The 24,313-nt window shown below is 37.1% G+C and overlaps 1 protein-coding gene across 5 annotated transcripts in view; it reads left to right on the forward strand.

The window, feature by feature from the left end:
• The window catches only part of STIM2 (stromal interaction molecule 2), a 66,826-nt gene extending 44,826 nt beyond the window's left edge, over positions 1-22,000 (forward strand). For 3 of the 5 annotated variants that reach the window (XM_027712345.2, XM_027712343.2, XM_039381435.1), the window contains exons 3-12: positions 3,674-3,788; positions 10,918-11,029; positions 11,692-11,807; positions 12,951-13,128; positions 14,051-14,228; positions 14,778-14,945; positions 15,147-15,247; positions 15,501-15,739; positions 19,322-19,526; positions 20,328-22,000. In XM_027712345.2, the coding sequence (XP_027568146.2) occupies positions 3,674-3,788; positions 10,918-11,029; positions 11,692-11,807; positions 12,951-13,128; positions 14,051-14,228; positions 14,778-14,945; positions 15,147-15,247; positions 15,501-15,739; positions 19,322-19,526; positions 20,328-20,808 (1,893 nt within the window). In that variant the 3' untranslated portion in view covers positions 20,809-22,000. Of the gene's footprint in view, positions 1-3,673; positions 3,789-10,917; positions 11,030-11,691; positions 11,808-12,950; positions 13,129-14,050; positions 14,229-14,777; positions 14,946-15,146; positions 15,248-15,500; positions 15,740-17,432; positions 17,520-19,318; positions 19,527-19,797; positions 19,947-20,327 lie in introns of all 5 variants that reach the window. The other 2 variants (XM_039381437.1, XM_039381436.1) reach the window with 2 other exon arrangements.
• Positions 22,001-24,313: the final 2,313 nt, after the last annotated feature.

Consider the following 24,313-nt stretch of genomic DNA (forward strand, 5'->3'; position numbering starts at 1 on the left):
GCAACAGAAGAGAGATTAGCTGCCATGACAAGGAACAGAAAAATCCTCTTTTTACTAGAGTTGTTCTGTTTTTGTCTTTCTTCAATTTAGGACACGGTTGTTTTTCATGAAGAAGCACTTCCATATTAGGCCAGTTTCAAAACGAAGATCCTTTAAACTAAAGAAAGATATTTGATGTTGTTATTTACCTCCTCTTTAGTAAATGCATTCATTCTTGGAAATACGATGGCCTCTTTCTAGCTATGTGTACTCTTAACTTTAGTGCTGGGACCATGTGGTGCCAGAGAACCTTGTTGAGGAAGCCATCGTGATTATTTTCACAGATCTGGGAGTAGCGTAGGTAGGATAGAACAGAAGAGGGGCTTTTCACTTGGGAGAAGTTCTCGTGGGTGTAGAACCTCTCCCCCTGAGCAATAACTGTACTGGTTACTGACTGCAAGCTGCTCACAAGTTTGAGTGCTGACAGTCCCTTTTTAAAAAAGGACGCTAGTCAAATCCATCTGTCCGTGTAAACGAGATCCGCTATCACCCTCTCCTCCCGGGAAATCCCGTGTTGCGGGCCTGGATCCGTGCTTCCCGGGCCGCTGTGGGCGCGGGGGCTGCTGCGCCCTCTGCGGGCGCCGGGGCCGAACGGCAGGAGCGGCTCCGGGTCTCTCACGCTGCTGCCGGCGCTGCTCGTCCGGGTGCCGAGGCACCAGTGTCCGTCCCGTGTTTAAATCGCAGTGCTCTCTTAGAGTTCCTTGTAGTGCTTAGTTTGGGGTGAGATGTAACACCTTGAAGCTTTTCTGTTTATCATTTGGCATCTTCCTTCTCTCCTTTACTTCTGACCACGTATTAACCATTGTTAAGAGCAATTCAGATTTTCCTTGACAGCACCTCCAACTGCACAAGTGTTCTCATCCTTCAATATTTTACAGCCTTTGCTGACAACTAGCAGTAAAGATAGGAACAAGTTTGTACAAACAAAACTGCTCTGAGTTTGCAGATCTGAGAAGATGCAAAATGGGCTCAAGCCTGTACATGCAACATATGTGCATGTATGCATTCTGTTCCTCTTCAGAAATGCCATCACCCTACAACAACAATTTGTTTTTAAAACAAATGTCCATATCTGACATTTGGAGTCACCAAGGACAATCTTATCATCAATCACTAGAAAGCTGAAGAGTGTTAGCATTTACCTTAACTCTCACGTGAAGAGAGACAATCTTTACAGGGTGGGATGTAGAATATATTTTTTTGCTGAATTTTTAGTATACTTTTTCCAAGTTCACAAAAGATATGCTGGGGATGTCAGCTGATAATAGGTACTTGAAGTCTGGAGGGAAAAGGTGAGGTGGGCAAACATCAATTCTTTCCTGATGTTTCAGCTGTGAGACTACTTTAATCTGGAAAGGCTTACAGACACAAGTGGATAAGAATATTATTTTGCTTGTTTTCTTACTGTTTAGTTCCTGCTTTTCAGTTTACCCCTTAATAAACATGGTATGGGAATGAATGAGATAATCCATCTTTGGCTGCACATTGTAGAATTTTCCAGCTTCATGGTAGTATTGCCAATGTGGGAAGGTTTCAGAGTTCCTGCTTGGACTGTGGAATATGCGGCAGATATTTCTACATTTGCATACATTTACAGCATACAGTTCTGTGTTTATTAAACATTTTTACTGCTGCTGATCCGTAATGTTTCAGAAGTTCTGTAATAGCCCTTGCCCAACAGGCTGCTCTTTTCAGTTCTCATATGTTTCATAAATTTCTCCCATATTTCTCATGGATGTGCATGTTTGTGCATATATATTTTTTTATATCTGAATTTATGCCATTCACATGGGGAAGAGGAGTTGAAAATGCTTGTGCAGTTCGTATGGGCTAAATGGAACTATTTTAGGAATCAAAAGGCTTTAGAAAGCTAATGTCTGACAATCAAAAAAAGTTTTGAAGTAATAGATAAATGAGAGAGGATTTGCATCTAATCTGTATTTGGATACTATGGCTCTATGGCTGGCTTAGAGAAAGCAACTCGTATTGTATCCCAAGTTAGAGGAGAAACTTGAATCCTTTCACATAGTTTTAGATTTCCTTACATCCTAGTAAAAATATTCTAGTAAGGGAAAATTGATAAGTGTTAGCTTTTGCTTGCATATTTCTGGTCTCATACTCTATATCTTATTATAAAGAGTTAATGTTATGGTTTAGCATTGGCTACTTTTCAGTCTCTCCTGCAATTTCTTGAATTATATAACCTCTAGATTTGTTAGAAATGAGGCCTATGCAGGAAGCTCTGCACATAAATTATTCCTTGGACTAAATTTTAAGAATTGGGCTCTTCTGCAGTGCATCACTAACTTGGCCTTCTTCCTCCCTTCTGCTTGAAGTGGTGATGACATATGACCAGCCACATAGAAAAGCTGTTTTTTACTTAGCTGTTATGTCTATCTGTAGCTGGTTTTGTTTGAGCAACTTCATCCTTCAGGAACTGAAGAAAACAAGCTCTCTACTGTGGAAGATTACTTAGTTTTCTGGTGCTGTTTGTACCAAATGTTATTTATCTGATACGAATACTAAGGTCTTCACTCATGGAGACTGCTCATACTGTGATTTTAGGGACTGATACCTATGCAAGGTTTCCACTATTAGTGGGAGGTTGTTTGCCAACCACTATTCCAACTTTTCTAGGCCTGTATGAAATAAAAATAGAATGGGTTTTACAGTTCTGTGGGGGGGTTTTGTGCATGTATTTGGTGAACCTGTTTGTAGTGACTTGTGAAATGCTAGTACAACACTGCTGTCATAAAATCATAGAACAGTTTGGGTTGGAAGGGACCTTAAAGATCATTTAGTCTCAATCTCCATGTTGTAGGCAGGGACACCTTCCACTAGATCAGATTGTTCAAAGCCCCATCCAACCTGGCCTCAAATACTTCCAGGGATGGGGCATTCACAGCTTCACTGGGCAACCTGTTCCAGTGCCTTACCACCCATTATGTTTGACATGATTGCATGAACTTCTTTTATCATGTTTACTAAAAGGCTTCTTGTTAATTACTGAGAATGAAGCAGCTTTATGTAATGCTTCTGTACTTGGAGTGTAACCACCGAGGAATGATTAGTGAGAAGAAAATTGACCCTCAGATGGCTTCTGTTGTTTGATTTGATGAAATAAAGTCAAATTTTTGTTGTCTAATTAAAAGACTTTACTAATACTTAGTCAACAGTTTACTTTCATCCTCAAGCAGTTACATTTAACTGGTGTAGCAGGATTCAAGGATTACTCATCCATAAAGGAGTGATGCACTTTCAAATCTTACATGGTCTTATTTTCAAGTAGACAAAGTTGGTTAAATGTCTTCAGAGTACAGAAGTATGCAGTATGACTTGTGTGGTGCATTCTTGTAATCACTTTAAATCTAAGGCATACTAAAAATGTTGTTAAATCTAGTATACTAGCAACTGAACCTTCAGTTTTTCTAGGATATAATCATGGTGAAAACAAATCTTATAAGAGATTTCTGATAATGTACTTTCTGAGTCTTTTTAGAGAACTTAGATGAATTCTGTGTCGCTCGCATGGGAAAGAGATAGCAAAGAACTCTTGTCTACCCGATTTCCTTCTAGTTTCTGTTCAGAAATTGTTATTTTAGTATTTAAGATGACGTTTTTCCTTTTTCTTCAGTTTCTAAGGGAAGATATGCAGTACAAGGATGCCTCTAATAAACATAGTCACCTGCACAGAGAAGACAAACATATCACCATTGAGGATCTGTGGAAACGCTGGAAAACATCTGAAGGTAGGTAAAGAAGTATAGCTAAAAATTATGGTGGTTACTGACAGAGACATAAGTCAAGAATTTTTCCACCAAGTATAGAGTAGTAAATGAATGACTTGAAGCATTTTCATTAATCCATTTTGATACTTTTATTTATAGGCACATGTAAACCTGACTAAGAACTTATTTAGTACAGCTAGTGTTAATTTTCTCTGCATGTCCTTGGTGCATTGTAAGTAAACTAACATAGCTTACACATTCATCTGTATAAGGTTCTAATTTATCAAGGTGACTGGTGCAAGTGCTGAATTCCAGATTAGCATATTTTTAATTTAATAAACCCTAAGGGTTGCTCTCAAGCTATTTTTAAATATTTATTGCATGTTGTATTGAGTTAAAAGTTCAGTGTACTTCTACTTCAATGTAAATTTTATTTGGGTTATGAAGAGCTAGAATTCTTAGTCTAAAGCATTTTTGAAAATCCTTTTAAACTTGAGGCACAGTAAAATGGACTGACAACACCACCAGCCCTCCCTTATGCTGTTTTAAATGAAATAAGTTGAGCCAAATATTCCAAGTATCAAAAGACAGTATTTAATGTACAGTACAGTGTTCATTGCCAAATATGTTCCAGGATATAGTGATTTAAAAAAAATTCCAGATATCTAGAATGTTAGAACTGTTAGGAGAAAAATACTTAACTTTTTTTTTCCCCCTCACACCATTCTGAAGGTGTTGTGCTGTCCTGGTTCTGGCCAGGACAGGGTTAATTTTTTCCAGTGGCTGGGAGGGTGTGTGGCTAAGGCCCTATGTTGTCCATATGCCCTAACATTGTTGCTGGGGGATGGGAAAGGAACTCTGTCTCTCTTCTGGGGAGAAGGGGTTCCTTCTATGAGAAATGTGGGGGATGGACCCATATTTGTTTATTGTGGGGGGGCTTTCTGTGTAAATAGTTTCTTTTTCTTATACCTTTTGTTATTAATGTTGTTGCTGTTACTGTTAGCTTTCTTATTTCATTGCCTCTTACAGTAAATTGTTCTTATCTCAACCTCTGGCTTTCCTTTTTGTGCCTTCAGTTGGAGCTGTAGGGAAAACCAAGTACTATATATGAGAATACCTACCTAAACTAGGACATATGCTAATGGTGCACATAGAGAGATCTAAAAGTTGGTATTGGTCAAACAACTAGAAGTAGGAACAAGAGAGGAATGGAGCTAGGAACATGCCATTGTTCATTCTGCTTATGTAGGAAGTCATTTAAGTGCAGTCTGAAGTAAGAGGTGTTTGCTATGTAGTAAATATCTGTTTTAACTAGTGATTTTTAACCTCATCTCTTCAAATATTCTGTAAAGACTTATTTGCTGAAATTCTTGTTCTATGAAAGTATTACAACTGAATTACCAGAAAAAATTATCTCCCCATAATTGTTGATTTAACTCATGAGTAACTCTTCAAAAATATAGGCTATAATGATCCCAGAAGTATCTAATTTGTCTATTGCGTATATCTGTATTTCACGTTTCTTGAATATAGTGAGTAGCGTGAGTAAGACTCAAAAGACATTAAGTGGAATGTCATGTTTCATAGTGTCTGCATATAGTGGCTTTACTGGGCATGCTGTTGAGAGAACTTAAGTTGCACCACAGGAAGACCTTTAGAATGAGACTCCTGAGCTGTGTTACCAGTGCTGTGCTGACTGTTAGAAAGCAGGAAGCCCCTCAGAAAAAGAACTACCTTCATTTGATTTTAGGTGACATGGAAAATACTGTTTTTCCTTTCTAAATGTTTTAGGAATTTTGATTGATTTGTTTTCTTATGTGCTGCTGTTTTATAGTGCCAGTTTAATGCAATTTGACAACATCAAACAAGAGGAGGGAAGGTAGTGTAAATGACAGTATCAGTAATTTGAAACTTTTAAGTACTCTATTGAGACTGTGCGAGAATTACAAGCTCTAAATAGCGCTCTTGGCAGTGTATGCAGAAGCATCTTATGGATCTATTGCTGCCTAGTTTATGCTGAGTAGAATTGCACATTCCTTGCCGTAAAGCTGCTTTATGTGAATGTTTTGTCTTAAGTATTTGTCAAATAGCTTAAAGGTGCTTTCTGTTTAAGATATTGGTGATGCAAGACAGATAAGATTTGAGGGAAGACAGTGAAAACGTGCCATTGCTGTTTGGTGTCTCTTTTTAGCATTAAGGAAAACAGAGTTTCCTTTTAAGTAATTGCTTCGGAAGGATCTTATACAGTGAGTAGAACCCTGAGGATTGGCTCCATTCAAAGCTTTAAAAATTGCCTAATAAAAGAAGGAGCTTCAGAATATTGCTTTTTAATATTCCTGACGCTGGGCAGGCTTTTGGTGTCCCTGCCTGGTGCAGAATCTTCAAGGCATAGTCTATGCTGGTGCAAATTAAAGGAATTTCAAGGCTGCTGTAGGTTTTACCTGCATGGAAGGAATCATATCATAACTTGAATCAGCATCCAGTATTTTGTTGCTGTGTTGCCACACAGTTTAAATGAGTCCTTGAGTACAAAACAAGATTTTAATTTAATTTAGTTTAGTTTAGTTATGATGTGCTTTTTGTGACCTTTGAAATTTTCTAATCTCATAGTCTGATTCTACAGAGTGCTCTATTTAGAGGAGTGACTATGAACTAGCACACTGTTTAAAACAGAAAACGCTGCTCTCTGAGTCATCTGACTTACTGTGTTACTGCTCTTTAAATGTAAATGCCAGTATATGCTTGTTGTATTCTTTGACTGCCTTGTGTTCTAACTAAGCAGTATTTATACATGCATTAGAGAGCCTTTCAGCTATTCAAAAGTAATAAGCTTAGTAGCTACTGATAGGTTAAAATCAAAGGAGCATCTTCAGTTTTTTTTCTACAAGATCCTTGAAGAGGTAGAGGTTTTGAGTGCAGACAAGGGGACAGATGAGCATTTGTTTTGATATCTCAATACCAGTCTCTGTACAATTATCTTTGAAAATTCTCTCACTCAGAAGTGCCTGCCTTCTCTTTTTGCCCCTGTGATGGGCCTTCTCTTTTTGCCCCTGTGATGATCATACGAATTTTCTGTCTGTGCAAGGTGGGTGGGTAGGTATTTAGTCTTGGTAGCAAGAGAGACTGTAAAATCAGTGCAGGGCCTTCAGCTGGGTAGTTCTCTGACATGTCTCTGAGTAGGGTTATGGTTCTTGGTGATGTAGCATTGTCCCTTGGGACTTGATTTTGTAATAAAGTAAACCTGGAGTTCATGAATGGCCAGCTATTGTCAGACTAATTTAAATCCTACCAAACCTACTTGTTACAAACTGCCTTAGAAAAAAGTAACTTTTTTTACCATTATGGCATATTTGAACTTTAATGTATAGTATGTCCTGCAGACTGCCCTATAATACAAAAAACCTTCTCCCTTGCCTTGTATTTGTACCTTTTTGTTTTCTTTAACTCTCTTTCCTTCTCTGTGAAAAACAGATAGTGAACTAAAGTCCGGTACCTTATTTATTAGGGTAAAAAGATAAAAAAATGGTTTTATGTTTGTATGTGTGATCATCTGTTGTATTCTGATTTACTGTTGCACAAGTATTGCAGCAACTGGGACTAAACCGTGTATCACAAAGATGTTATGGTTGCCTTGCACTTTAATAATTTGGTTTCTCAGGTTTTAAATATATGGAGGTTAGAAATGTATGCAAGCAGGGGTTGGCTAAGGATGAGTTACATAATGCTGTGTACTGCTGATTTTACTGTTGAAGGTCCTAAAAACTAAGTTTTGAATGGTTTTGTATGCTTGATACAGAACAATCTTGTGGTCAGCCTGTTCTCAACTAGTGTGTGGCTGTCATTCACTCCTTGCCATGAAATACTCCTATAAAATGTAATTTGATTTCTGAAAGGAGTAGGAGGCCCATAAGAGTACTGAGGCTGACACTGCAATGTTATTTTACTTCAAGCCTCCCTGCCTGGAAGCACTGTGCTATGTGATAAATATTAAAAAATGATCTTCTAATCGGCCATTAATGTGGGTTAGCAAGGACGAACTTCCAGACAGGGCCAGTTTAAAGCTACTTTGGCCATCTTCATCGTCAGCATGTTGATAGGGCAGTTAAAAAAAGTAGGAAAAATCCCAACCCAATAACTTGTGATCTGAAATAGAACAGCTGATGCAACTCTAGAGACTGAGTGCTGCTCGGAGGTGTAAACACTAGTGTGGCTTCTACACCTGCCTTCCCAAGGCATGTTGTTGGCATCCTCTCTCTCAAGATATCTGTCTGTGAAAAGAGGCGTGAGAAGGAAGGATGTTATATGCTGTATATAACATATACATATGCATATATATAAATGCTGTATGCATTTAACTTGGAGTAATTGTGACTTGCTACTCCACTGTCTGAGACACTGTATTCTTTTTTGGTGACTAAATTAAGGAAAAGTTACAACCCCACCTAATTAGTAGGAGTTGGCACATTATAACTGGCAGTGCTGATTAAGATGAGTTTCAGCTGACCTGCTTGCCCTTCAGTACACCTGGTGTATATCACACTTGCCTTGTGTCGTGTTTCAGTGGGCTGGAACAGCTTCTGTTGAAGAAAGGCCAGTTTGCTTTTCGGTACTGTATGCTGTTGTAGAATAAACAAATATGTGTTTCATAAGGTCTTATTCGAGATAAGTGAAGCAATACTTTTTACCAACACAGAGCATATAGAAGATACCAACAAAAAGAAACTGAATATTTTCACTGATGGAGTCAGAAAGGGAGAACAGAGTAGTTTAGTCTGAGTCAACCTGGAAAATTTGGGGATTTGCAGACACCTACAGTAAACTTCTGTGAATGAAGTATTAGTTTACATAATAAATCTAAATTTCTTGTAAAATACGTGCATGAGCAGAGATTCAGACTGTGAAATCTCAGAATAAGAGATGACTATGTATTGATAGCCTAAATGATGAGTGGTTGTTTAAAAGGACACAACATAATCAAAGAAGTAATTGATATTAATTTTTAGGTAAACAGGTAACAGTGTAAGAAGAATACAGGAAGTACAAGTTCTGATTCTATTTTTGGATAGACTTTAGTTGCTTCATTTTGCAGTCTCTGTACTAATGGAATTATCTGATAGATAATGAATAATAAAGTTTTCCTGAATATAACTGATTTGTTTGGGAAAATATCCTTTATATTCTATGAAGAGAACATCACACCAGTCTAGACAGTAGAAAAGATATGATTGGTTCTATGGTAAACCACTTAAATATGTACCTAATTTCTTACAAAATAATGTGTTTGAAATTACTACTTACTTGTAAAAAACCTACGAATTTATGTAAAATTTAATGGAGTGTCTACAAAATACTTTCAGCAACAAAAGTGAAACGTCTCAATGGTATTTTTTTCCCTTCCCCAAGATTTATGAACTCAGCGAATTGTGTGGCTTCTGAAATTGCATGTTCTGTCCTGTCAGTGATAGTCTGTAGTGTGTAGTGGCTATTTTAGGTAGGTTTTTTTCACATGTCACATCAAAGCAATGCTTTTGCTTTGGATCAGTCTCTGAACGTATTTCTGGAATGCAGTTAAGGTGATATTTTTCTGGATTATTTTACCACCCTTTTGAGACTCATAATGACCAGTCTTGAATGACATGTAAGTCTGATTGCTTATTATTCACAAAAGAGTTAAGAATCTTTGCAATGGGAACACAGTCTGTTTACAAACAGAGCCCAGACGTTTTGCATAAAATCTTAGAGTAATATGATAAAACTTTCAAATCAATACCTGATTGTGGCTCAGGAGGAGAGAAGGAAATGGGACAGTACGCTGGGAAGGTTGTGTAGGCATTCATATGGATAGAAAACAAGTGGTTTGTACTGCAAGTTTGTTTCTTAAAGCTATAAGTGGGTCTGTGGAATGTGTTCTGTCTCTGGTTTTCTGGAACGATGAAAATCTAAAATGTTTGAGCTTATTTTTCAGCTATGCTAGTGTAGACAAGAGACCTAGAAGTCCTTATTTCAGTTTCAGTGTGAAGTGAAATATGAATTTGAACTCACAAAAACTTCCATTGCCTGCAGGTTTACCAATCAAGCTTTTAGCAGCTCTTTTGAAAGGGTCATTGTCAAAATTCACCACTGAGAATGTGTCTTCATGATAAGGTTTCTACGGAAACCTCTACCTACCATTGTCACCTGCAAGTAGTTCTAGGTAGAGAAATATTTAAAAAAAATTAAAATTTTTTCGTGTGAATTGTCTTGAAAAGGAGGCTGTCACAGTTTCTTTCATGTGTAGACAAACTTTTGCAGAGTCATAAATGGAGCAAACAATTTCCCTTCCATTTTGTCAGTGTGAAGCTTTAAGCTGTAGCAGGTGGCCTGTAAGGACCACAAGTGTGATTTCCCCCCCCCCCTTTTTTAAAATCTCTGGGTAGGATTTTCTTAGAGCATTTGTAGGTATGAAAGTTTCTGTAGACAATTGATGTTACAGAGGAAAACTGTTAATTATTCTCTACATACTTAAATAATTATTCTTAGTGGAAGTATTTTTGCATTTAAACCTGCTTTTTTGGGCAGGTTTGAGAGAGATTTAAGTGTTTTCCTGTTATATTATTACTGTCTTTTGGTGTTTTCTTTCAGTCTCCTCTATTCATCTCTCATTGGCTCCCATTTTGTGGTTGGTAGGCATGAGCCTGTAAGAAAATTCTTGTGAAAACAAGTACTTAAGCCACCATCCAGGGAAAGATCTTGGTGTGTTGCCTCAAATGACTACATCACCAGCTGATGTGTGTTTAGTTCTGCAAGGGTAGCAAGGACAAAGGGATTGAGGCTGAGATCAGTTTAAGTAGATCAAAGTCACAAGAGATCACAAAATGCTGTCCTGATTTAAACTAAAGCAAAAGACTAAATTATTCTGTGGAATTTTTAATAAAGAAATGTTTCTATTTGTTCCATGCTTGTTTTTTTTTATAGTTTGCCTAAACTTTTACTGAGAAGCATATAATGAAAAAGGCAAAATGCCAGAAACACCTTAGTGCTAATTTTTCTGCAATTATGTTTGACTAAACTCTCTTGGTCATTTTAACCTGCTTTTCTACTGCTTGTCTTCTATGTCTTGCTGTTAAATTTTACAAAAATGTAAGGTAATTAAACGGAATTTTTCTTTCAGTTCATAACTGGACTCAAGAGGACACTCTTCAGTGGCTTTCAGAATTTGTTGAACTGCCACAATATGAAAAGAATTTCAGAGAGAGCAATGTCAATGGAACAACACTTCCCAGGTGAATGTTTCTTCAGGATTGGTTTCAAATAATTCCTTGTAGGTTTCTCTTTTAGTCTGTGTGTGGGAACAACGATGTGAACCTAAAGTCTAACAAGATACAGTCAAATGCTAGAAAAGAAAAACATCCTTGCAGTTTTGAAGAAGTGGCTGCATTTTTTTTCCTGCCAAAATATTTTAAAATATGACTTTCATAAAAGTTTTGTTTCTTGCTGTGGAAGCTTTTATCAAAGGTCACATAATTCTGTGTGGTAGCAGACTTTCTTTTGAACATCTTCCAGTCTATTGTATGGGTATATGTAACAAACTATCTGTAGAACCTGTTTCCTGGAGTGTGACTACCACATCTGAGTATGTTGCATGTATTACAGAGTTGGTGTCACAAGTCTGCAAATATATCTTTACCTTTAACTTTGTTAAATGGATTTATTTCACGATTTTTCCAGAAAGAAAAGAATAGGTAAATGATTTTACATTCCTTTTTGCCACATTCTGATATGCTTTTTTTTCCAGCCATACTGTCGTATTATATTTCTCACTCTTAATTGCTTATCTGTAATCTATAGAACTATGAGTGAGAAATGTGGATGTCTTTTTTTTTTGCATAGACTGATTCTGAGTATAATTTATGGTATAGGTAATGTTTTGTCTTATCATTAACAGGATAGCAGTAAATGAACATGCTTTCATGATCTCTCACTTGAAAATAATTGACCGGAGCCATAGACAGAAGCTTCAACTTAAAGCCTTGGATGTGGTTTTATTTGGACCTCTTACCCGTTAGTAACTTCTTGGAGTTTTTTCTTATCTCTTAATTATAAGAATTCAACAGAACATATTTTCAATGACACTTGATACTGTAGATAGGACAGCTTATCTATGTTGTGGATGTACTGATGGATTGCTTGGCATGTGTTGTGGAAATCTGCAGTGAATTAAAAAAGATTGTTGAGGCGCTGTGACCAGGACAAAGGTTCACTTCTGTATATAAGATCATGTAGAAATTTTAGTATAACCCCACTTCAAAGATGGAAGTCGGCTTTTGTGTCACAAGAAGTGTCCTCTAAATGTTTTTGACTGTTTAAATTACAGTTACAGCTAATGTTACATTCACTTCCCAATTAGCTTGGACAGTGCAGCTGGGATGCTGAAATTAGAGGGGATAACCTTCCCCAAGAAGAAAAAAGGAGAGGGTGGTGCAAATCCAATAACTGTGTCTTTTGTGCAGAGTTGAGTTTAAGTGTGGTTAAACTTAATGCAGCAGTTCCACATCTGACCTATTTTACCATATGCAGACATGTCTATACCACATCACCAATGCTCTGCATTCTTGCTTGTACACAGCTACAGATTTGTTGTGGTGCTGTGCATGTCTGGTGTTCCTGAATCAGTCAGGCCAGATCTGAGCTGGGGATTTTTAGGGGGGAAAAAAAGCTCTTTTTATTTGTATTATACCTCCTTTAATGCTAGCAGAAAGTCTTACAAAAGTTCAAATGACCAAAATTGTACTAACAGAGATGTGTACGTGAATCTTGGATATGATAATTTGACGATCCAAGTTTTACTTTTAAGAACGGCTGCTGTTAGCCACTCACCATTTTAAAATGTACTTTATTTTTTCCAAGTGCATTTTTAACCCAGCATAGGGTATTCCAGAGGGTGCAAACTGGGGAAAATTTGCTCAAACATAATTAAAGCTCTTACTGACCTGATAAAGTGTAATTGGGGAACTCTATTTAAATAAGTAAAAATAAAGATACAGAGTATGTACTGTAAAAGTTTAATAAGCTTTTCTCAATCTAATGAATGTTGTAGTGTAGATTAAGTAAATTGTATTAGAGCAGAGCTGCTTATGTTGTATGGAAAATGCTCTGTTGTCTTTATCAGTGAACTAGTTAATGATGGTGTTATTCTCTGCACAGGTCCCCCTCACAACTGGATGAAGGATTTTATATTAACAGTTTCTATAGTTATTGGTTTTGGAGGCTGCTGGTTTGCATATACACAGAACAGAACCTCAAGAGAACATATCACAAAAATGATGAAGGACTTAGAAAGTCTTCAAACAGCAGAGCAAAGTCTTCTTGACTTGCAGGAAAGGTATAAAACCTAAAAATAAAAAAAAAAACTAATGTCTAGTTGTCCTTTTGTTTTGAGGTTAAATACAAACATAGATCCTTTACAGTCATAAATTATTTGCATTAAGCTGCCTTTGGATTTTGTTCATCTTCCCTTTGCATGGAAATTGTGATTTCATTGATACTGGTTTTATGGGTAGAAATTGCACCTGGATATTTTCGCAGGCAGTACGAACTTGTGGATGAAGGTAAAGAATAGAGGCTGTCTTTTTTACCTACAGATTTACAAGTATGTATTGTTATTTTCATATAATTACAGTTTACTTTGGAATATTTACATACAGGGGAATGAGCACATTTCTCCTGTTTTTAAGCTCTTAAGATTGAAACAAACCAGGACTGATTACTTTCTACCGCTTATATAGCAGTGTGAGAATTGAAAGTCTTCTCCAGTGCACCTGTAACTCAATTGTATATAGAGTCTTGTATTTTGATATTACACCTTTAATGATGGTTCACTTAACAGCTTGTGTATTTTGCCTGATGGGGATATCACAATGTGTGATGCAGTTGCTGCTGATTCATGAAGCTTACAGAGCCTTTATTATCACAGAGAGGTTGAGGTTGGAAGAGACTTCGGGAATTCATCTTGTCCGGCCCTTCCTGCTCAAGCAGGATCATCTGGAACAGGTTGCCTAGGACCATGTCCAGGTGGCTTCTGAATATGTCCAAGGATGGAGACTCTACCACCTCTCTGGGCAACTTGTGCCAGTGCTCAGTCACTCTCATGGTGAAAGTGTTTCCTGATGTTCAGATGGAACCTCATGCTTTGGTTTGTGCCATTGCCTCTTGCCCTGTTGCTGGATGCATTTTCTTCTTCTGACGACTACAACTTTTAACAAATATGCTGTGTATTTTCTTATATTTTTTGTTCAATTTTGAAGGCTTGAGAAGGCACAAGAAGAGAACAGAAATGTTGCTGTGGAAAAGCAAAATCTGGAGCGCAAAATGATGGATGAGATCAATGATGCAAAACGGGAAGCTCATCGCCTAAGGGAATTAAGGGAGGGAGCTGAATGTGAGCTCAGCAGGCTCAAATATGCAGAGGAAGAATTAGTACAGGTATCTGCAAACTGTTTATAACTTTAGTGTTGACTTTGAATTGGTTGTAGTTTTATTAGATCCTCAAATGCTAGGTTTTAATGGAAAAATTCTAAGCGTGCTTAATGACTGTCTTTCAATCATACTAGATAAAAGTATGATTTTATCGAGTAAAATAATCCTGAAACTATAAAAAGCCGTGAACTTTGTATATTAGCTTAATGTAACGTTTTTGGATTCACTGAAGAAAATTATATACAAAAGCTTTTTTTATCTTGTTATCAGAAGAGAGATAGTAGCTTTATCTCCTCTGAAAAGCAATAAATTTGGATTTATTGTACTAAAAAAATGCTGTCTTACAAAAAAATTTAAGCTTCAAATTAGGAACCATATATCAAAAGAAAAAAAAAATCTGATTATAGTACAGTATATGGAAGGTCTTATGCCAGATTTCAGAAATGCCAGATCTGCCTTCCTGGTATAAGGGTACTTATACTTCACTTTCTTCTTCTTCTTCTTTCAGTTCTAATGATACTCTTGGTGACTCTCTTATTTCTTATTGATTGCTAGGTTCGCATGGCTTTAAAAAAGGCTGAGAAGGAGTTTGAGTTGAGAAGTAATTGGTCTGTTCCTGAAGCTTTGCAGAAGTGGCTTCAGTTAACACATGAAGTTGAAGTACAATATTACAACATCAAAAGACAGCATGCAGAAATGCAATTAGCAATTGCCAAAGATGAGGTAATAACTTATTCTTCAGCTACTTAAAGACTTTTCTGATCTGTTGCTAGATACATGAAATAGTAAACACAAAGCAGATAAGCATTTGGGTGTTTTTTTCTTCTCTGAATTGTTTGCTACCTCTCAATATTGCTAATGTTTTATCATCTGTTATGTATATTACTCCTAGTTTTATGCATTTCATTTTATCTTGCCTTTTAGGCAGAAAAGATAAAAAAGAAGAGAAGCACTGTATTTGGAACATTACATGTTGCACACAGCTCCTCCCTGGATGAAGTGGACCATAAAATTCTTGAAGCAAAGTAAGAGGATTACCAGGACAGGTTGCATAGTCTTTTGTGCTTACTTATTCCTGAAACAATGGCATTTTTGAGAGTTACAGAATTGAGTGTCATAGTGGGTTTGCATTTTAAGAAAAGCAGTTTAAAATATGTTAAAATCTGAATATTTGAACTTCCTGATGGATCTTCTGGTATGCTGGAATGAATGCACTTGTGTTGCTTTGCTTTATCATTAAGAACAGCGTGTGTAATTTTAATGTGTGCTTTTCTTCAGGAAAGCACTCTCTGAGTTGACAACGTGTTTGCGAGAGCGTCTTTATCGATGGCAACAGATTGAGAAGATTTGCGGGTTTCAAATCGCACACAATTCTGGGCTACCGAGCTTGACCTCCTCTCTCTACTCTGATCACAGCTGGGTAGTTATGCCTCGAGTCTCCATTCCTCCTTACCCAATTGCAGGGGGAGTTGATGACTTAGATGAAGATACTCCTCCAATAGTTTCACAGTTTCATGGTAAGTGGTGAGCTCAGTAAAAAGAAGGGGAAAAGTTGTGGGGACATGGGAGTTCCCAGTTAGGAGGAGAGTGCTGAAATCAAACAGGATTAGATCAAAGTCAAAACTCTATCTAGCATTTCAGATGCTAGGTCATGTGGGATTTAATGAACTGAAAACTGAGTTTTGCAATAAACTTAACATGAAGAAAAAGCCTTTATTCTGTTTCAGTGGTGGAGTGGGGCAAATCCAGCTAAGGTTTTGAAAGTGCTTGTCAAGCTTGGATTGCTACTTACAAAAATTTGTAATGAATAATGCTGAATTTCTATTTGCACATTTATTTTTTCAGATGGAAGAGATAGTGTTAATCTAGAGTCCTTTGAGCTATTTGGAAGATCACACCCTTTGAGAGGCCGCATGCTACATAGATTTGCAAATGATCACACCCTTTGAGAGGCCGCATGCTACATAGATTTGCAAATGTTCTTTACTGGTTGGAGCAAAATCCTGTTGACAAGGAAAACTTTCAGGCAGACTGTTTGTGTTTGGATACAGTGGGTTGTTTGAGTGCAAGGCAAAGAAGCCAAGTGCTGGAGGGAGGGCAATTCAGCTTTGGTTAAACTGTGATCAGAAGATATACACTGGGGACTCAGACCACCCTGGTATCATGAGTCATTGTGTCAGTACAAGAGCCTGTTTTGTGGAAGCTTTGATTAACTGGACTCTAGAGGAAAATCAAAAAGATGAACTCCCATGTAGCTATTCAAACAACCAATATCAAGCTGAGGACTAAGTAGGGAAAAAAGCTATCATATATTTTTCTTCCAGGGCTGGGATTCTCAGAAGTACAAACTGTATTTTAAAATAGCTTAAGATCACCACTTCGCTGGCTTCATTTAGCGTGCCTTGGGCACATGTTTTTCTTCTAAGTGTACTAACCTGTTTTCTACAGACCACATTGAAAAGTTCATTGATCCCCTTACAACACTGCTTACTACAAGTTCTGATCACTTTTAAGGCATGCTGTTTCTCTAGTTGTCTTCACTGTGAAGGCTTTGATTTAAACCCTAGCAACAAATTTATTGGGTGGCCCAATACAATATGGATGCCTAAACTTCTAATTCAATATAGAGAAACCTCTGGTCTGATTTCAAAATGAAGAGATCCATTTATTATCATGATTTTCCAGGTAGTCTAAAATGACAACACTTGGATATATATATAAGACATCAGACTTGTGGGGTTTTTTTGTCACTCTTCTCATTCAGCTCTTGCTTAGAAGTGAAGCCAGAGAAGAGAGTGCAGTTGGTTCAGAGCAACTACAAGTAGAAAAGGACTGTAGTTTGTACGAGCATACTTAGCTGAAACTTTATGCTTTTTCAATTATGGTTTAATTTCTGTGTATTAAAGTTCAGTTCATTTGGAAGTGTTTCTGTCTCAGTGATGAAAGTTATCTGAATCTTAATAACACTACAAAAACTTTAATTTTAGTAAGACCCAAAAGCCTGATGTTGTTAAAGTGACCACATGAAGGAAGTAGTTTATCCTTAATTTACTGGCTTTTAAAATTTCTACTCAGTAAAAAAAACCTGCAAACATTTGGGAGTGGGGAAGGAGAGGGAAAATATGCTAAGTGATCTGTTGCTGAAACTAGTTTAGGAGTCAAATTATTGTAGGTTAGTTTGGTAACTGCTGAATTACTCCCATCCTTCAGAGAAAAATAACAAATGCGCGCAAGGAAGGATAGAAGCAAAATGGCTTGTCATGCTCATGAGGCTTCAGGGAAAATGCAGCATGCAGAAGGTCAGTTAAGAGTGAGACTATTACAGTCTCTGGATCTAAACTGAACCGGACTGTTACCTTGCCCCCGCCCTTTGATCTCATAAGATTGACAAAATTTGAAGTCTGTCAGACAGGCTTCTTTGTGGCAGAGCAGTTGGGTTCATAGGCTGAAATGGTGTCAGGTAATAGAGTGGTTTGATCAATCTCAAGCTGAAGAACAAAAGGTGATAAGAAATAGATGTACGACACTGGAACAAAGACCTTACAGGAGGGTGATAGTGAAACTTCTATTCTTCCATGGACTGATCAGGATTCAGCTGGTTCCTGGATTTAGTGACTTTCATTTGCACTAGAAAATTCTATATGTTAAATTGTCATAGCTGAACCCTTCATATATACACCTACAAGAAATTAAAATGCTTGTAACTTCTCTCGAAATTCACTAATGGTGCAATCTTGGGGTTTTTTTTTATACCAGTGAGTAGGATGGCATCTGATTTACCTGGACATGTAGCACAAATTTACTAAAGGGATTCTTATTCCTATCTCAGTTCACATTTGCTCTTTTAGGAGTACTGTTATAATGACACAAGATGATTTCTGAGCTCCCAGCATCTGCTTATAGGGTCAGTAGGGAGTTCATCAAAAGTAAAATGAAAAGTTTGAGATACATGACAACTCTCATGTTGGGGCTTATGAACCTTTCTTTTCTGCTCAGGAGTGGAAATGAATTTATGTGCTGGCAAAAGTGCAGTTACTCACTGTTTTCTAAAAGTTGTGATTTCCTGTACTAAAACGGACTGACAACCTTTTCTGAGATTCTAGGAAGCGAATCTATAACTTACCTGATGCTAAACTGGTATTGCGGAAAATAAAATATATTTTGTCAGGCTAGACAGAAATAGTTGAATTTTTTTATCGTGTTGTGTTTGTTAAATATTTTGAACATCAGTAAGGGTCTGGTGTGTCTAACGTAAGCAGTGATGCATTCTATGGGACAGTTTGAGGAGGGGTGTGAAAAATCCTGAGACTCATAACAGCTAGCCTGAAAACAGGTCTGCAGCTTTATTTCTGTACTAGTATTGCTGCCTAATAACCTTTTGAAGGAGGAATTGGATTAGGAAAATTTGAGTTTGTCACTTCCTGTTGAGACTTTCCTGGTCAAGTCTTGTGTTGCTGTTTCCTCCATACTTATATTTTTGTTTCTGGAAATTCATAGTTAGCCTGGCAAAAGAAAGTGTTATCTGAAAGGAAATTCTTGAGCTTAAAAAGAGGTTGAATTATATATTTTCTATCCTGTTACATAAATGAAATTGGTCTTCCATGTCTAACCTACTTTTCAACTAATGCAGTGTATTTCAGTTGGCTGTTTGGTTAGGCATACCTACATTGCAAAACTTTTGCATATTTTTTTTAAATTCCAAATCACCACACAAGTAAAATTCAGGACATTGTGTAACATATTAATTTCAGCCCTGCTATTTTTAGTGTATAAGGGGTTGTGAGTTTCAATAAAATCTCTTTTTTTTTTTTTTTTTTTTTTTTTCTCAAGAGAGCATAGTGAGCCAGAGCTTTGGTGTGTGGTTAGTGTAGTATTTGGCTGGCACAAAATCTCTGCAGTTGCATCTTGATTAGCTGCTGCATCTAACTGTAGAATGTATAAGGTGTTCAGTGTTTCTTGCTCTGGAACAGTCAAACAATGTCAAAGTTGTTTAAAAATCACTGTCACTGAAGCAGATACCTGCTATTTAGACTTCAGAGTAGATATTGTTAACATCAATGTAACTTGGAGGGTTATGGTTTGCTTTTTCTCTGCCTCAGGGTCCATTGTGAAACCTCCCAGCAGCACACTGGCAAGAAGCAGTAGCTTGTGTCGATCAAGACGCAATGTTGTGCCATCATCTCCGCAGTCTCAGCACGCTTTGCACTCCCCTGACCCTGACATCCTTTCTGTGTCGAGCTGCCCAGCTCTTTATCGAACTGAAGAGGAGGAGGAAGCCATTTACTTCTCTGCTGATAAACAATGGTACGGAGATTAGCAAACAGCACTCGGAACTCTGATAGGATTATTGAGACTAATAGTTTAGAATTAGAGGTTAAACCAAGCCAAAAGTTAAAGTAATCTATAGGGTAATATAAACTAATATAGTCTACGTGGAACAGAGAGTTCTTGTCTGGTATGTGTATGTAAATAGCTAGCTTGTCATATACAGTTAAGTATGTTACAATCCAGGGTGCACTGAACTAACCCTGATTCTCCATTACAATATGTTACTGGCTTTTACATCTGAAACTAGGATCAAAAGCAATGTCAGCTACTGGGCGAAGAGAAGATGGATGGTAACACAATTCTTACAGCATGTTGAGCGTGTACCTACTCTTGTTACATGGCCTCATAGGAAAAGGTTAAATTCCTTTTGGAAGGAGCAAATGAGCTTGTTGAAAGGTAGGGACACTTGTCCTGAAGAAACTTTTTATATATGATAGGCTTAAATCTCCTCCTTTCATTTCATAACTTTTCTGACTTCATGTGCCAGAAAGACAGTTTCGTTCTTTGAAGTGAGATACAAATGACTGATTCTGGGCAGATGCTGCTGCCCACAAAAGCAAGATTGCACAGATTAATGACCTTAAGTTTAGATAATAAAATGATGTAATACAAGTTTTAACTTAATGTTTAACTTTATGTTTTTTGTTTAATTAACTACTAAGGAAAAGTGTGGGTGGTGCTTTTAGACTAACGTTATTGATTCTAAATTAATTTCCTTTTTAACTGTATGAAGGAAATAGTTTCATTATGTTTTCTCTTCTCTTTGCTCTGACTCAGGGAAGTACAGGAAACCGGTTCGGAATGTGACTCCTTAAATTCATCCATTGGAAGGAAGCAGTCTCCTCCAGCAAGTCTTGAGATGTACCAGACAATTTCTCCTCAGAAAGTATCCCCAGAAGAATTCTCACTGGAGGAATCATCTACAGGAGACTCCTCTTCTTTAACTGCAGATATTTCTAGGGGCTCTCCTGACTGTGTAGGCATGGCAGAAACTAAGAGCATGATCTTTAGTCCTGCAAGCAAAGTTTATAATGGAATCCTGGAGAAGTCCTGCAGCATGAACCAGCTTTCAACTGGGATCCCAGTCCCAAAGCCTCGGCACACCTCGTGTTCTTCAACCGGCAGTGATAGTAAACCCAGCCATGAAGCTGCTTCTGTCCCCAGGATAAGTAGCATCCCACAGGACCTCTGCCAAAATGGTGAAAAAAATAAAAAGCCATCAAAAATAAAAAACCTCTTTAAGAAGAAGTGTAAGTGAGATGGGCAGAAGAAAACCTATAGTAATGTTATGAGAACTCTATTTTTTACACCTTTAGGAATGTAATTCCATTTGAGCATTCCAGACTGGATGCCCTTGTGGAATGCTCAGTAGGTCACCTATATTTAACTGACTGTAACGGTCGTGCCAGCTGTCAATGAGAAATCCATTAAAAAGTTCAGACAGTTTACATTAATTTCTGCCTATTTATTTCTTTTTTTATTTTAGTTTGTCTTTTTCAGTGTGATTTTTTTTTTTTTTTTAAATTTGTTGGTTTTTTAAAGTTTATTCATAAACCATTTTTAAGCCACTTTGGACTCCTAAGCTTTAATGGACTAGTAAGCCTTCCTGGGCTTGCCAAAGTTTCTTGTTTACTGGAGCATCTTCCTATCTTTCCATAGAACTAGGACATTTGTCTACTGGACTTTAACACAAATAAAAGAAGTAGAACTAAATGAATTGCACTACTGTTATACAGACTGGAACAGTCTCTGCAAGTGAAACTAAAAGACTTGTGTTTGACTGAGAAGATAAATCTTTTCACTTTTAGATCTTTTGGGGTTTTTAAGTAGAATTTAGCATTTCTAATTGACTTGATTTCTGGAAATGGAAATGTCATGCTTTTATTATGGGAAGCTTTGTTAGATGCGTTTATTATTAGAATGGTTCAAGTCCTGCTGTAAAGATCATTTTTTTCCCAGGACTTTCACTGTGATTTTACTTCACTGCAGGCTGTATGACAAAAAAAAAAAAAGTAATTTATCAAGAGAAAAGGCTCTTGATTCCTTATGCAAGTGATGGTTGTGAAACTTGACTGAAGACTGAAAATATTCACTCTCTAAGTGAGGAGAGGAAATAGTAGCTTTTGTTTACAGACTGAGAGACAACGGACATTTGGGTTGTGAAAGTTTGTACTGTGGTAAAGATAATAAATTGGAAACATTATTGTGCTTGGGAATGTTCCAATTTTAGCTAATGCTTGTTTCAGACATGTTTCAGAGTTCCTGTTAATTGAAAGCTGTCGTAGGCTACATTGCTTATGCTTACTGCTGTGTATAAGTTATTATTATATTTTTTGAATTAGCTATTATTGTCTTAATGTCCTCCTTTTGTAAGATTTCATACACTTTATTTTTGTATAGTTTGAAGATCTAGCTGTTCAGACATGTCTGAAGTAAATGATATAATTTTATAATGCATACTGTCATACTAACTCATAATTTCAGATATAAAGATAGATATAAAGGTGAGACTTGACATGCTTCAGATTAAAGCAATTTTTGTTAGGCTTTTATTGGGAGAGATGAAATGACTGTGAGGTAACAAGGAAGCCTTCTTAGGGTAGTAGTAGTAGCTAGTTGTTCAAAAACATCTTTTTATTTTTTTTTAAACAGTTGGAGACAAGAAATATACTGCTTAAGCAACAGTGCCTTTTATTCAGTTTGAAAATATTAATACTGAGCAGGAATTTCTTTTGAGACAAATTCCAAAGAAATATTCCCTGCTCTAGTAAACACAAGCAATTTACCCAATGATGACTAAACGGTTTCAGCTCTTCCATAGGGGTGTTATAGTTGCCTCAGTAGCAGGTGCCATTGCCAGGGACCTGTGATTAGGGCCTCACTTCTTGCCAATATGTACGTGATGTACTGTACGAAAGAACTAATTCACTGAATGCCTAAATTTTTTCTAGCACGGAGTCTTCAAAACTTGTAGCTAGTTGAAATCAAGTGATATGTGTATTTTCTGTCATTCTCTACTTAGGTTCCACTGTACATAACCAATGTGTTAGTTCTGTCCTTGAAGTGGTGGTGATTTTAACAGAAGGCATTTACTGTGGCTAGTGAAATGGTTAGAAGAGGATGGTTATAAAATGGGATGGAAACCTTACATGTGCAAGTACCTTAAAAGTCCTGGTACATTGATTAATTCCTTAAGAGAACACAATGAATCCCAGAATTGTACTGTCTAACAAAGAATGATTGTATGCCATCTATGCAGAAAAGCATAGGAGGAATCAACTGTTTGGCAGAGTTTGGAGAAGAAAAAATTGGGGGGAATAGAAAATAATGACAGCATAATATTGTTCCATTATTCTCTGAATCATCAGATTGAACAACCGTAGCTTCAAAAAAAAGTCATCACAAGGTAACAGTGGTCCCTTTGAACAAAGATTGTACACCCTGTACATGGCGGAGGAAAAAAAGAAGCGATGCAAAAAGACTTGTGCTAGAGAACCACCTCAATGCTAAGCCTTCAGAGATGTAGGTAAAAACCTGATGAAGTACTTGAACATCTACAAAGGGAAAAATTACTTTATAAAAGTAGGGAACTTATTGTGCCTCCCTGACAACCTGGAGAAGGCTACTACCAGAAAAGTGTTGATGCAATTGAGAAGTCTATAGCAATAATTGAGTTTAAAGTAAGATCTGGGACTGAGTAGTAGATCTTGGTGTAAGGTTTGAGGAACTCTGTCTCTATCATTATCAAAAAGATGAAGTGGCATTTTGATACTGGAGAGAAAATATTTACACATGAAAAAAAATCTGGTACCAAGGAGTGGGAGGTCAGCTCTTCTTAATCCCGATATCAAAGTCAGGCAAACTCAAATACTGAGAAACCAAAACAGGCAAATTCAGTTTTCTGTAGTAAGTATAATTAAAAACTTAAATGGAGGACATGTTGAACTCATCACTGGCTGTGAGTTTAAGTGTTAAGTATCTTTTTAAAATAAACAATTTAACTATCTTAAAAAAAAAAATGGTGTTATACAAACAAATCAGATGAGAATATATCATAGTGATAGATTTTGGCTTCAAAATAGCAAACCTTTGGAGAACAGACTGCTCTCAACACTCAGTTTATTCCCAGCTGTCCTCTTAACTTTATAGCTGCTTCTTAATAAATATTAGATATCTAAAAGCTTAAATTAATACAATCAGAAGTGGTGAGTATTGTATGTTGGAGCACAAACTAATTTTAAGTTAATTGAGTTAGGTTTATATTTTAATTACTTTAATAGACCGCTTTCATTTCTTGCTGCCTGAATTTGTCTGCAATGTAAGTGGCTTCCATTGCTCCTACTGCGGCTAATGCAGAAATTCCTGTCTTGAACCAGTTAGTGTCCTTTCAGTAAGGGGATGTTGAGAGCACTGGCACTAAGGTAGATCCTCATTGGCAAACGTCAAATCCAATCCTGATGTTGAAGTACCTGGCATGGATCAACACATCAGAAGTGAGACAATGTGCTTCGAAGGTCCTCTGTTCTGACTCCATTGGCTTACCAGTGTATCTTGAACTCACTGGCAGTCAGTGAGTCTAGCCAGCATTCCAACCACTGGGATTTCATGAGACACATCAGTCATCCTAGACAATCATCTAGTATCATTAGACATTTTTTTGTTTGTTTTGGGTTTTTTTGTCCTGTTTAACTTTTATAGCTAAAATCCGTGTTTTATTTTAAACTCTCCAGTATTTCAAAAGGTGAGGCTCTTTGCTTTCTTCA

The sequence above is a fragment of the Pipra filicauda genome, unplaced genomic scaffold (assembly GCF_003945595.2).
Source record: "Pipra filicauda isolate LSUMZ 115617 unplaced genomic scaffold, ASM394559v2 scaffold223_size1779592_pilon, whole genome shotgun sequence".
Taxonomy (NCBI): Eukaryota; Metazoa; Chordata; class Aves; order Passeriformes; family Pipridae; genus Pipra; species Pipra filicauda.